This window comes from Microtus pennsylvanicus, chromosome 6 (assembly GCF_037038515.1).
Source record: "Microtus pennsylvanicus isolate mMicPen1 chromosome 6, mMicPen1.hap1, whole genome shotgun sequence".
Classification (NCBI taxonomy): domain Eukaryota; kingdom Metazoa; phylum Chordata; class Mammalia; order Rodentia; family Cricetidae; genus Microtus; species Microtus pennsylvanicus.
The window spans coordinates 40,129,265-40,142,828 of record NC_134584.1 but is presented as its reverse complement, the minus strand read 5'-3'; the positions used below and the strand labels follow the sequence as shown (position 1 = coordinate 40,142,828).

General features: G+C 35.4%; 1 protein-coding gene across 7 annotated transcripts in view; it reads right to left on the bottom strand.

The window, feature by feature from the left end:
- Gpbp1 (GC-rich promoter binding protein 1) overlaps positions 1 to 13,564 on the bottom strand; it is a 68,703-nt gene that overhangs the window by 4,596 nt on the left and 50,543 nt on the right. For all 7 annotated transcript variants that reach the window (XM_075976071.1, XM_075976074.1, XM_075976070.1 and 4 more), the window contains 5 exons: positions 9,893 to 10,077; positions 8,595 to 8,735; positions 7,137 to 7,304; positions 5,794 to 5,981; positions 3,526 to 3,628 (listed from right to left, as the gene is read on the bottom strand). In XM_075976071.1, the coding sequence (XP_075832186.1) occupies positions 3,526 to 3,628; positions 5,794 to 5,981; positions 7,137 to 7,304; positions 8,595 to 8,735; positions 9,893 to 10,077 (785 nt within the window). The remainder of the gene's footprint in view (positions 1 to 3,525; positions 3,629 to 5,793; positions 5,982 to 7,136; positions 7,305 to 8,594; positions 8,736 to 9,892; positions 10,078 to 13,564) is intronic.

The following is a 13,564-nucleotide window of genomic DNA, read 5'->3' as shown; positions in this document are numbered from 1 at the left end:
AAGTTTGTAGGGGGTTTTGTTTTGTTTGTTTTTCGAGACAGGATTTCTCTGTATATCTTTGGAGCCTGTCCTGGATCACTCTGTAGACCAGACTGGCCTCAAATTCATTGAGATCTGTCTACCTCTGCCTCCCAAGTGCTGGGATTAAAGGCGTGCACCCCCACAGACCAGATTAAAACTGTCTTGACAAACCAGAAAAGAAAAAGAAACTTTGTTTTCAGTTTTTTTATTCTCAAAATGATTTATTATTATTTTTAATATCCTAATCACAGCTTCCTTTCCCCCGCTCCTCTTCTCCCAGTCCCTCCCGCTCACTGCCTCCCTGCCCACCACCCATACATCCACTACTCCTTCACTTCTACAGAAGAGGGCAGGGTTCCCATGGATATCAACCAAACATGGCATTTTGAATCGCAGTATTAAGGCCAGACAAGGCAACCCAGTAGAAGTAATGGGGTCTTAAAGAAAAAAGAAAACATCTTCAACAAAAGGTGCTGGTCTAACTGGATACCTATACCTGCATGTAGAAGAATGCAAACTGACCCATATCTATCACCCTGCACAAAGCTCAAGTACAAGTAGATTCTTCTCAGCATAAACCAAGATGCACTAAACCTGATAAACAAGAAAGTGAGAAATAGTTTTGAATGTATTGGGATAGGAGACCACTTCCTAAACCGAACACCAATAACACAGCACTAAGATCAACAATTAATAAATGGGACCTCATGAAAAGCTTCTACAAGGCAAAGAACACCATTGATAGGACAAAACATCAGTCTACAAAATGGGAAAATATCTTCACCAACCCTACACCTGACAGAGGACTAATTTCTAAAATATGTAAAAAAAAAAAAAACTCAAGAAATTTGATATCAAAAAAATAATAATCCAATTTTTAAAATGGGGTAAAGATCTAAATGGAATTCTCAATAGAGAAATCTCAAATGGCCAAGAGACACTTAAAAGGAATTTTAAACAACCTTAGACATCAGGGAAATATGATGGAGGAAGGTCATTGGTTAAAAAAATAAAGAAACTGCTTGGCTGGCCCTCATAGGTTAGAACATAGGTGGGTGGAGTAAACAGAACAGAATGCTGGGAGGAAGAGGAAGTGAGCTCAGACTTGACAGCTCTGCTCTCTGTAGCAGAGACGCCATGCTCCCCTCTCCCGGGCAGACACGATAGCTCTACTCTCTGAGGCAGATGCAATGAACTCCAACCCAGCATGGACGTAGGCTAGAATCTTTCCCGGTAAGACTGATGCTACACAGATTATTAGAGATGGGTTGATCGGGATATGAGAATTAGCCTGTAAGGGCTAGAGTTAATGGGCCAAGCAGTGTTTAAAAGAATACAGTGTCCGTGTAATTATTTCGGGGCATAAGCTAGCAGGCAGCCAGGAGCTGGGGTGGCAGGAATGCGGCCCCACAGCTCCCACTACAGAAATACAAATCAAAAAGACATTGATTCTACCTTACACCTGTCAGAATAACTAAGATCAAAAACACAGCTCATGCTATCCTGGAAGTGGAACAAGGGGAACAAGAGGAACATTCTTACACTGTTGGTAGAAGTGCAAACTTGTACAACCACTTTGAAAATCATTATGGCGATTTCTCAGAAAAATGGGGAATCATCTACCTATATGAAAAATGATTAATAACAGTTTATTCTTCAATTTTATTTTAATGAAAATACTTTCATTTTAAGACAGCTAAAAAAAGACTGCCAGAGAAATAACCATTTTCATTTGTTGGGCAAGTATACTGCACTTGAAGCAGTAACTTTAAAGTTTCTGTTTATTTTAAGAACACTTATCTTGGACTGGAGAGATGACTCAGAGGGTAAGAGACTGTTCTTCCAGAAGTCCTGAGTTCAATTCCCAGCAACCACATGGTGGCTCACAACCATCTATAATTAGATCTGGTGTCCTCTTCTGGCATGTGTATACATAATAAATTAATTTATTAAAAAGCCCCACTTGTGATAAACTTTTTTTTAAGTTGCACTCCATAAATACTTCTGATTTGTCTATTTCCACACTTTTCAACTTGTATCTATTACATATCAAGGTGCTGTCAATTTCATACTTTGTTTCAAAGTTTCAAAGATACTCACAAGCCCTGAATAGTATCTAACATGCTATTCATGTTTTACAGAGGAAGAATTGGGGGCATACACCCAAAAGATGCTCTGTCATACCACAAAGACACTTGCTCAACCACATAAAAAACTTTTTCTTTTAAACATTTATTCAGTTTGTGCAAGATTTGTTTTTATGTGGTATGTTGCCTGCATGTTAGTCTGTGTAAGGGTGCCAAATCCCCTGGAACTGAAGTTACAGTTTCTAGCTGCCATATGGGTGCTGGGAATTGAACCCAGGTCCTCTGGAAAAGCAGTCAGTACTCTTAACTGCTGAGTCATCTACAGTGCTGCATCATGTGGATTTCCAGGATCAAAGTCAGATTGTCAGATTTGATGTTAAATGCATTGAACTGCTGAGCTATCATCACCTGGTCCCAACATTTCCTTCAGTAGCAATTCTACTGTAGACACACACAGACACACACATTGAAATCAAGAACGTCTACACTTATTATAATACAGCATTATTCATAGTAGCCAGAAGGTAAAAGCAATCCAAGTGTCTACTAACAGGTCAACAATATACAAATACATGCAAATAGTGGAATACTACTCAGCCTTATCCCAAAAAGTGCTACATATACAAACCTTTGAGGTTATAATGCCAGAAGAAATAAGACAAATAGTATATGATTATATGTACATGAGGCATGGAAAACTACCATGTTCATACAAACAGAAAGCAGAAGAGTAGTTTCAGAACTAAAGGAACAGAAAATTATCACTTAGTGCTATTGAGTTAATGTTTGGGAACACACAGAGAGAAAATAAAAAAAAATGAAGGCAGATAGTGGTAAAGGCTATCAAACAATATGAATGCATTTAAGCCACTGTGCTGAATGTGGAGGTATAATAGAGGGTTAAATTAGTAAATTATATGTGATATTTTTAAGAAAATTTTAGAAATACAATGAGGAAAATACTAGATTCATTTTAACCATAACTAATATTTTTATATCTATAACAGATTTAGAAAAATAACTTTTTGATGCTCTGTATCAAATTTTTCCTAATACTTTTTCAGAAAGAAATGTATATAGACCTAAAATAAGAAGGTTTAGAGTATTAATTATTCTTGTTGGAAAGGATCAAAGGCAAAGTTAATTAAAACTTGTCACCCATGTCAAATCAAGAACCAAATTAAAGATCTAGATAACAAAATATTATAAGCATTTTATTTACCTAGACACTGTACACACAATAGTCACTGCAGACTTGTCTGAAGGGGAATTCTGGCCTGTGGTATGATGGTTAGTAAACTCCTAAACAAATAAAACTAGTAGGATTTCCCTATCACCAGGGTTTACCTGTAATTTGGCTGTTCTACTCAAGAAGGGCTGTTTTAAGAGTGAATCTAAAAGGTTTAGGTTTCCTTACCTGTTCACTAATAACTTGGAATTCTCTCATTTCATCCTCAGTTAAGGGAGCACATGTTTCATCATTTTCACTGTCTTCCTGCCAGCCCATCTCCTTTAATAATCTGAAAAGGAGGAAAGTAAGTTTAATTTAGAGCTTCACCTGGGTAATGCAACTTAAACTTGGTACAAGAAAACATAATCCATAGTCTGATTACATAGTCCCTAAAACATAAAAGGACTTCTGAGTTTATTTTCTTAAAAATGAGTTATTAACCAAGTAGACTATATTTGATAGTAAGTAAAAATAAACTGCCTGTGAGGTGATATTTTATTTGTATCTTAATAAACAAAGCTTACCTTAAGGTCAGAGTGCAAAGTTTAGCCACTAGAGGCGAGGCACACAACTTTAATCCCAAAACTCTAGAGACAGAGGTAGACAGACTCTACCCTGGGCTACACAAGATGGAATCAGACACAGATCCAGGAGGTGGTAGCACGCAACTCTAATCCCAGTATTTGGGAGTCACACACCTTTAATACCAGCACTGAGGAGGTAAGGACAGGAGTGATATGGCAGGGAAAAGAGAGGAACATAAAGAGGAAGAGTGTGGATCTGAGAATCACCCTTTGGTCTGAGATTTGGTAGAGGTAAAAGGTCCCCCCCACCCTCATTAGTGGCTTACTGCTCTGCTTCTCTGATCTTCAGTTTTAACCCTTTATTTGTCTCTGGGATTTTATTATTTGTGTTACAGCCTGATCACTTAATCTTCAGGGTCAAAGTTCTCCATGCTGGAAACTTGCAACAGAAGAGTCAAAAATAAAAACTGCCAAATCCTTGTACTAAAAGAGTAGTAATAATGTCACTTTTGCTTTTTCTTCAATACCACAATCCAACATAGTTTCAACTGCTCATTAGCTGTACTTGGAAAGGAAAGGCTGCAGAAGCTTCCCTATCTTAAATTTTGCAATTTATTCTTCTAATGTCTTGGATATATGGCATTTACTGTCCTCAGTGCACAATTCAATCTGAAAAGAGGCATAATGCATAGTTCGACAATAACAGAAAAAGATTTTCAGAGTTCTCAACCTAAAATTATATGAGAAATGATTAATAAGTTTATTTACTCTTTCCAATTAAAAAAAACTTTCATTTTTAGGAAAACAGAGCCAAGAAAAGATTTACAGAGAAACCATTTTGATTTGTTGGACAAGCACATAAAAAGTAGTAACTTTTAAGTTTCTGTGTTTTTTTAAGGCCACTTATTTTGTAATAAACGTTTTTGAAATTGTACTCCTTAAATATTTCTGTTATTTCTATTTGCACATCTTTCAACTTGTGTCACTGATTTCAGAAAAATTTTTCAAAGTCTCAAAGGATATATTAGTACTCAAGAGATTTAAATAGTATCTAACATGCTATTCATATTTTACAGAGGAAGAATTAGGGTCATTTAAGTAAAATAATTTGCTTACTCTACAGCAAAAAAAAAAAGAATTTCAGTATTCTGCCATCAGAATTAGGGTGTTACACGCTCAACTGTTGCCTCAAGACCAATAAAGTCGAGTCGGCATTATTTCTTTGATGCCTATTCACTGGCTTTTCTGATACAGTCTTGATTACAAGGTAGATGGCTGCCCTTAGAAATGGGATTTCTACTTCAATCATTCAATATCACCTAATTCAAATGTTATAAACTAAGACTAATAGAATTGACTGTGTTTGCTATGACCATTTTTCCCATTTATAAGAACTGACAAAACATTTGTGATGGCCTATGTTCAATCAACAACACTAAAAGAAAATGGAGAAGGGAACCAATATTCTTAACTCTGCAGCTGATCAAAAGAATTATCTTTAGAAACTATTGTTCATTACTGATAAATGCATCCACTATAAGGGTATATGTTCTTATGAATTATAACGAAAGTCAAGTCAATATTAAAGGTATGAAATCTTTTTTCACATATGATATCACATATTCTTAAATTAAAAGTAAACTAAAATAAATATAAATGTAACTTTGTAAAGCTTAGGAGAAATGAATGTTTTAAGGGCTTGAGTAAGACTCAGTTGTGAGAGAGACAGCGAGGAGGAGGGGGGGTGAGAGAGAGAGAGAGAGAGAGAGAGAGAGAGAACAAAACAAAGGGTTCACACTATAGCACATGTATAGAACAAGTAAGAACCTAGATCCAATACACAGCATCAGCCTATCAATCACTTAAACTTGATTTTAAAAAAATCTTGAAGAGGGATAATGCCAGTTAAAAAGTAAAAATAATTACTAACCTGTGTTCTGCCTCAAGTGAACTGGAAAGAACATCACTTTGTGGGAAAGTTGAAGAACGAATGATCTGCTGAGAAATCACTGAAGCATTGCCGTTCTCTTGTGGAATTTCATTTTCATCAAAGTTTCTGTTTATATCTCTTTCTTGATGAGTACTATTGCTGTTATGCAAATTAAATGAGTCGTCATCCTGATTTTTAGGGAGTTTAAAAAATAAAAAGTGAGTTCTAAAGAAGTTACTGACAATTAACAGAACCTATCTAGATTCTCATGAAAAATACATTAATTTCAATTATTAATCACTAAATTTCAAAGGCATTTTTTACAAAAATATATAAGGCCAAAAAGATAAAGATGAAGGAAAAGAAAAAGTATATAATTATACAGCTGGTACTTGCTATATATATAGTCCCTGCTGGACTCATTCTTGCATCAAACCTCCTGCTCCAGTCTACAGAGTATTGGAATTATAGACATGTACCATGGTGCCCAGCCAAAGGATTTAAAAAAAAAAAAAAGTATAAATTTGTGTCCAGGCATAGCCATACACACCTGTCATTTCAGCATCTGATTGGGAGTCTAAGGCAAAGGATTATAAATTCCATGTCGACCTGGACATGAGAAATTATTTGAGCGGGGGAAAAAAAGCTGGCTAGTTTTCTTTATAGAGAGATGATATTTTCTAAAACTGCAATTTCAAAATAGGCTCATTAAGGACTTATTTACAACTGTGTGGGTTAAGAGGAACCCAAAGGATGGAGGCCAGATTGGTTAAGTATCTATAAAGCTGTTGCCACCAAGAGGTCTGAAGAAAAAAAAAAAGAGAAACCATGAGATCATCAATAGGAAGGGAATCAAGGAGGTAGCCTGTTGAAGATGCACACAGGAAGAAACCATGGGATTAGAGGCTCTAACTACTGCCTTTTCAATTTCCTGCTGGGGCTCCTCAAAACTGAATCAAACTAGAAAGCAGAGCTCCCTTCTAATATTCAGTGATTACACAGAACAAGGACAAATCAAGCACATCAGAGACAACGTACAGAGCTGACTTGTACTCTAACATCAGTGTTACACCCTCACAAATACTTCTGCCCAAACCAAGTGTGACATAACCAGCTTTCATGAGGTAGAAGCAAGAGAGTTAAGAAGTTCAAAGGTACCTCAAGTGCAGAGTTAAAGATCAGCCTGGGTTATATAAACCCTCAAATATTCACCCGAAGAAGACAAGAACCTGCTGGCATGGGCTTAGCGGAGGGAAACCAAAGATAAAGTTTTAGAGTTTATCAAGGTTCTAAATATTTACCCATGTAGTTTAAAAATCAAGTATCACCGTGATTTCAATTACCTTCTCTGAGCCAGCATGACTTTCATCTTCATGTTCCTCTTCTACTCTGTCCCTTTTCAATGCTTTCAAAAATTCACTCTTCTTATCACTGCGCATTCGTGTCAGTTTTGTTAAGCGAGGCTGCTGATTAAGCTTATCAACAGGCGAAGACGAATTTGAACGATTACACTAATGGGGAATTCAGAAATACTGGTCAATATGTAACTAGATAATCAATATCAAAATAAAGTTCACTATTACCACAGCTTTTTATCTTACACTTATTTATAAGGTGAAATTGATTTTAAAGTATACTAATAATAAACTTAAAACAATATATATTTTTCTTTGCCATTAAATGGCTTACCTCAAGAAATTTCTTATTCCAGAGGTAATGAAGGTCAGATAACCAACAGAATTTAAATTTTAAAACTTGGCCTTATTTACACAGCACATAAAAAAAACAACTTTCCTGGCCATGCTACAGAGTGCTGGGGATCTGAAACATCTCCAGTAAGACTTTATTATCATTTATGGAAATAGGATGTCACTGCATTGGATTTCCCCAGAGATTAGTGTGAGAGGAAAAGAAAAGGAAAATGATATTGACTTTTCATTTCTCTTGATGTTTTAAGCAGTAAAACACAAACAAAATCTGAATGTTAGAACTGTACGATAGCAATTTTTAGTCCACAGAAATAAATCATCAAGTTTAATGCTTGACAATAAAGTATATACTAGAATTAACTAAAGAACAATAAACCACTTAGAAAAATTGGTCATATCTTAACTCAAAAAATTCTGCAGATGAGAGCAAAATTATATACGGTTTTGATGTTCTAATATGGGACTTAAAGCAATTTTTAGTAGAATAGGTGTCTTTGATCCTAGATTCGTTCAGAACTCCCTACTCTGAGTTTCAAAAAAACGAAATTATTTGAGCTACCACATACTCCCATAAATTTCTTTCCTCTTTTCTAATTTATTGTTATTACTAATAAAATGTCCACACTCCCAAAACAAGACTGAACAAATCCTATTCATAGCCAAGGTTTAATAGTACAGTGAAACTCCCACAAGCACCAAATAAACCGCAATTATTTTAACATGTGTCTGAACTAAATTCACTGAAAAATTTAAAGCATCTCATCTTTAATGAATCTATACATTTAATAAATTGTTAAATTATCAAGATTTAGCAAGTGGCATCACAGCACAACCTACATCAGGAAGTTGGGAAGACTACTCATTTATGAACAGGAGCTCCAGACTAACGTGGATCACAGAGCAATACCCCATCTTTTACTTTTAAATACAATACATTCCTCAGCCAGGTGGTGGTAACACACACCTTTAATCCCAACACTCGGGAAGCAGGGGAAGGGAGGTGTCCACGAGTTCCAGAATGGCCAGGGTTACACAGTGAAACCATGGGGGGAGAGGGAGTTTACACTCCTCAAGAAATGTTCAGTGGCATACCTCTTTCACTGAATTTGCTGATGGACTAATACTCTTGGCTGTTGACTTAAAGGTATTAAAGTTGCCAACACCGTATGTAGATTCATGAGGAAAAGAAGTCCCAACTTTGTTTTCTTTAGTTTGACTTTTCCATTGTGTAGGCTAAACAAAAACAAAAGAATCAAGTTACCAAAAAGAACTTTATGAAAACAGAAAAGGTGAACATAGTAAAAACAATGATTGCATATAGCTCTTAAGTAATTTTACACTACTTTCACCACCTCTCCATGGACTTTGACTTTCATAACTTTTGCTTTATTACTAGTTTTGTTGTTGTTGTTGCTGCTGCTGCTGCTGCTCTGTAGAGACAGCATTTATCTATAAAGCCCAGGAACTGGCCTAGAACTCACTATTCTCCTTATCAGGCCTTTCAGTGTTAGGATTATAGGTATGGCTCTCTGTATGTTTTTCTACAAATAAAATAGAGGTTTAATATATAATAAAAACATCTAAATCTGGGGATGAAGAGATGGCTCAGCAGCTCTTGTAGACAATCCAAGCTCAGCTCACAATTGCTGATAAAACATCTGGCCTCTTCAGGCACCTGCACATACCACACAAAGATATGCTTAAACACATGAACCCAGGTGTGCTGGCACATGCCTTTAATCCCAGCACTCTGGAGGCAGAAACAAGTAGATCTCTGTAAATTGGAGGCTCCTCTAAACAGTGACTCTAAGTGAGTCAGAGTTTCATAGACTGTCTCAAAACCACAAAACAGTGACAACGATGATGATGGTAACAAAGATGGCTCAGTGAATAAAGGCACCTGCCTCCAAACATGAGTCTACCTGTGCACTTTAACAGGTACACATACAACTACACACAAAACATGTGATTTTTAAAGTAACAACAAATTTTTTCATCTAAATCAGTTATTTTCAAAATTCTGTAAGAGGGGTTTGTCTTATAATAAAACTCATGAACCTTTCAAAAACTTAAAACTGAGCACCAAGTAAACCAGTATTATACACATACCAAGCAAATAAACTCTAGTCCATCCAACAGAGCAGAAACTATAAAAATTTAATTCTCTACTAAGCAAAGTACAAAGAAACTAAAAACAAAAATGTGTGTGTGTGTGTGTGTGTGTGTGTGTGTGTGTGTGTGTGTGTGTGTGTGTGTGTAGCTTCTTTTTACAGCAGATGGGAGACTGCCACAAAAAAACAGCAACTGGTCTAAGTGCAGAGAGTGAGTGTGGGGTGCCACTTCACAAATGGAACATCTACAACAAATTGGTTTTAAATGCAAGGACTTACTTTTGTAGGCGGAACAGCAGGTTTGGGGACTAAGCCTTTATAAACACTCGGACCAGTTCCATTCTTAACTGGCTGTGATTGAAGGTTTCCTGCTACTGGGAATCCAGATAGCTGTAAGTCTTTTGTATTACCTTTCTTAATGACCAGCATTCTTGGAGCTCTAGATTTAGGATTCGGGGGATATTCTGCATAAATAAAGTACAAATATGTGTTATATACAATTTTAAATTTTAGAATAAATGATCCCAACAAAACCCTAACTGCATTTTAAAATATAGTTCAGTTGGTCTGAGGTAAAATGATCTAAGTGAGTAAAGTCAAATTCCAGCTTAAGAAATAAAGCTAAAACATTATCTTAATAAACATACGAGTTTGGGCAATGCCTACTAATACTGCAGGCTGAAAGATGTAATAAAATAAAAATCTATAAATTTTCAATTATTTTTTAAAGAACTTTAAAATTTTTTCATTTCTAATTTCCCCTTAAGCCAGTCTTAAAAATTCAAACTTTCCTATTCTTCAATTCCTTCATTATACTAACAAATTTTTAATCAATGAGGGAGGACCCACAATCTCAACACTTCTAAATGTCTAATTGATTAGCTATTAGCTAGAAATAATTCATAATACCAATTCATTCCAATATTTACAGTCCATATAATATTAACTCAAGGTACTATGTGAGGTCAGTTTTCTAAAGTCAGTCTAGAGAATAACTGCTAAAAGAAGGTATTTTCAAGACTATGTACTTGCTAAAAACATGAAACATTTTTCCTGGAATTTAATCAATTTGTATATATAATCAAAGAGATAGATTTACAATAGTCAACTCATATCAAAATCTCTGAAAAAAATCTAAATTTAAATTAGATGGCATACTTTATGAATTAATGAGCTGGGTAAATGTTTGTGCTGGTACACTGGCTCCAAACTATCAACTTCCTACTGAATCGAATCCTCTTAAGAAAACTGAAAGTACTCCTAGGAAACCTGAAGAGATCAAATTCTCCAAAAGATGAAACTGATTTATCTGCTACTGCCATACTGACTGATAAAGAATGAAGACTTAGAACAAAATGAAAAGAGGGTTACTGTACTAAAAATTAAATATATGTTCAATTACTAAGGAAAATATCCCATGTTTTGGTACCTAAAAAGATTTAATAGCTTAAAGAAACATCAAGCACACAAGAAAAGTTATGACAGCAAAGTAGTTTTACTGATATTATTACACAATGAAGTCAAAGAAACCAAAAATGGGAATGAAGATCTCAAATAGAGAACAATGAGTTAGAACACTAGACATTCTACTGTTTCAATGATTTTTAGTAAAACTATAATAGAAATAATTTTAAAAAAAACAAGCACTTGGCAAAAAGATGATGAGTATGAGGCCTGCTTGTGCTAAAACTGAGACCCTGCTTGATTCCTCCTAATAAAAAGGTTCTTGAAAACAATCATAACTTACATACAGGTCCGGCACTTTTCAAAAAGGAGATGGGAGATTGCTTGTGCCCAGGAGGACCAAAATGGCTTTAGGAACATAGTATTATCTCATCTTACAATGTGGGTGGGGATGGGGTGTTTGGTAGTCCAGTGGTTAGGAGTCGGTGTTTTGGAGGGGGGAACTAAAATTAAATATAAGACAATATCTTAGCCTTTAAGTAACACCAAGGAATCTGAGGCATAACTTATTTTTAAAAGGTATCATTGCAGATATCAGGCTTTGAAACAAGAACATTTCAATCAGTATATGACTGATGACCTCTGGTTCAATATGGATGGCTAAGCAATTAACTTCATCTTCCTTCCCTCAGATTCTTCTATATTCAGTTAGTGCAATGGGCAAGGGAACCAAATAAACTGTGTAGTAGCAAAGGAATGATCAATATACATTGCTAGATGAAGATGTGAAGGCAAAAGTTTTGGTTTAGAATGTGCAGAGAGAAATACAACAGCTGAGAATAATCTGCCCTGTGGACTCTCAGAAGCAATGAAATTAAATGAAAATATCAAGATATGGTAGGAGAAAAGACTTTTTCCAGGCAAAATTATGTAATTCACAACCTATTCTATGTGTTTAAAGAAAATGGGTTTGACACAGGTTGAAGACATGAAGAAATATAATATTTTTTATGCATTAGGCACTGAATTTTAAAAGTAGAAACAAGGTATGTATTGTGGTGCATGCCTGAAAACCTAGGATTTGAGAAGGTGCACATCAGTATGTATTACATGCTAAGACCCTAACTGGAAAAGGGGTGTAGGATAAGAATACTAAGAGACAGAGAAGACAAAGCATAGATATAATTGTTTCTTTGATCCTCAAGTTGATTCTGACAAATTTCACCTTTCCTAAAATTGGATTCCTTGAAGCAAGATATATTCAGGATGTTTCTTCAATGAAGTCCTCAGTGCAAAGAATGATGGAATGCCCTATAAAGAAGAAAGGTGAAGCCTAAGATGTCGCTCTCAGAAGAATAAGCAGCAACAGTAAGAGATGACAACCGTACCAGAAGAAAGATAGGGAATTAGAGTGAAGAAAAGCCTATATCGTGTTATGTTTTAAGTATCTGAAGTATCGTGATGCAAGAAAATAGGATTTTGTACATGACTGTCAAACTCTTAATACTAACTTCCAAGTAGCTCTAACCTTATTATTTAAATTTATAGAAGTTGCCTTTCATTTATAAGATACAGCATTGTTTTATAATTATTATAATTTTTTATATTTAAAGTATACAAAATATATACAAAGGGCATAAGCTATTTTCAATACTGTAACAAAACTCAAAAGGTATGCTTTTCCTAGAACTTAAATTAACATGTAAGAGAAGAAAAAAATTACAAGAGAAACATGAAAAGATATCTATATCCTATAAAGCTATTCTGGATAAAATATATAAAAGTTGCCCAATTAAAATTTTCTTGAGGCCAGCGTGATGGCTCAGCAGGTAAGAACACGTTATCACACCTGAAAAAACTGACTTCGATTCCCAAGGATCAACATGTTGGAAAGAGAGAAGTTGACCTCCACAAGTTGTCCTGACCTCTACACACATGCCACTGCCATTTCTAAGCAAGCAACCACAAAATAATAAACAAATACAATTTTTAAAGGAAGTTTTCTTAGGAATTGGAGAGGTGGCTCAGTGGGTCAGTCAGAGTGCTCACTGTGCAACCATAAAGACCAAAGTTCAAACCTCTAACACCTATCTATGTAAAGGCTGTTGTGGCCCCAAGTGTGCCTGTAATCCAAGCATTGAGGGAGTAGAGATAGGAGGACCACTGACTGTCAGCTTTGCTCCAGGTTCGGGTGTTCATTTCAAACAAATAATGTGGAGAATGACAAAGCAGAAAACTCAATATTCTCTTCTGGCCTCAGTGGCCATGTTTGGGCCAAACCTGGGCTATAAAATAAGACCCTGTGTCAAATAGTCCCCCTGCAAGTAATGGAAGGAGCGACAAACTAATATGTACACTTAACATATTCATTTAATATTATTTTATTATTTATCTCTTTAGACTATTTCTCAATTTTTACATCTTTCTAAGTACGTAAGTTTTTAGATTCAAATACTATCTCAGATCTTTGTTAATAATAACTGTTAATGAATTCTATTCTAAAACTATAAAGGTAATGTGTTTTAAAATTCATATTATTATTTCCTT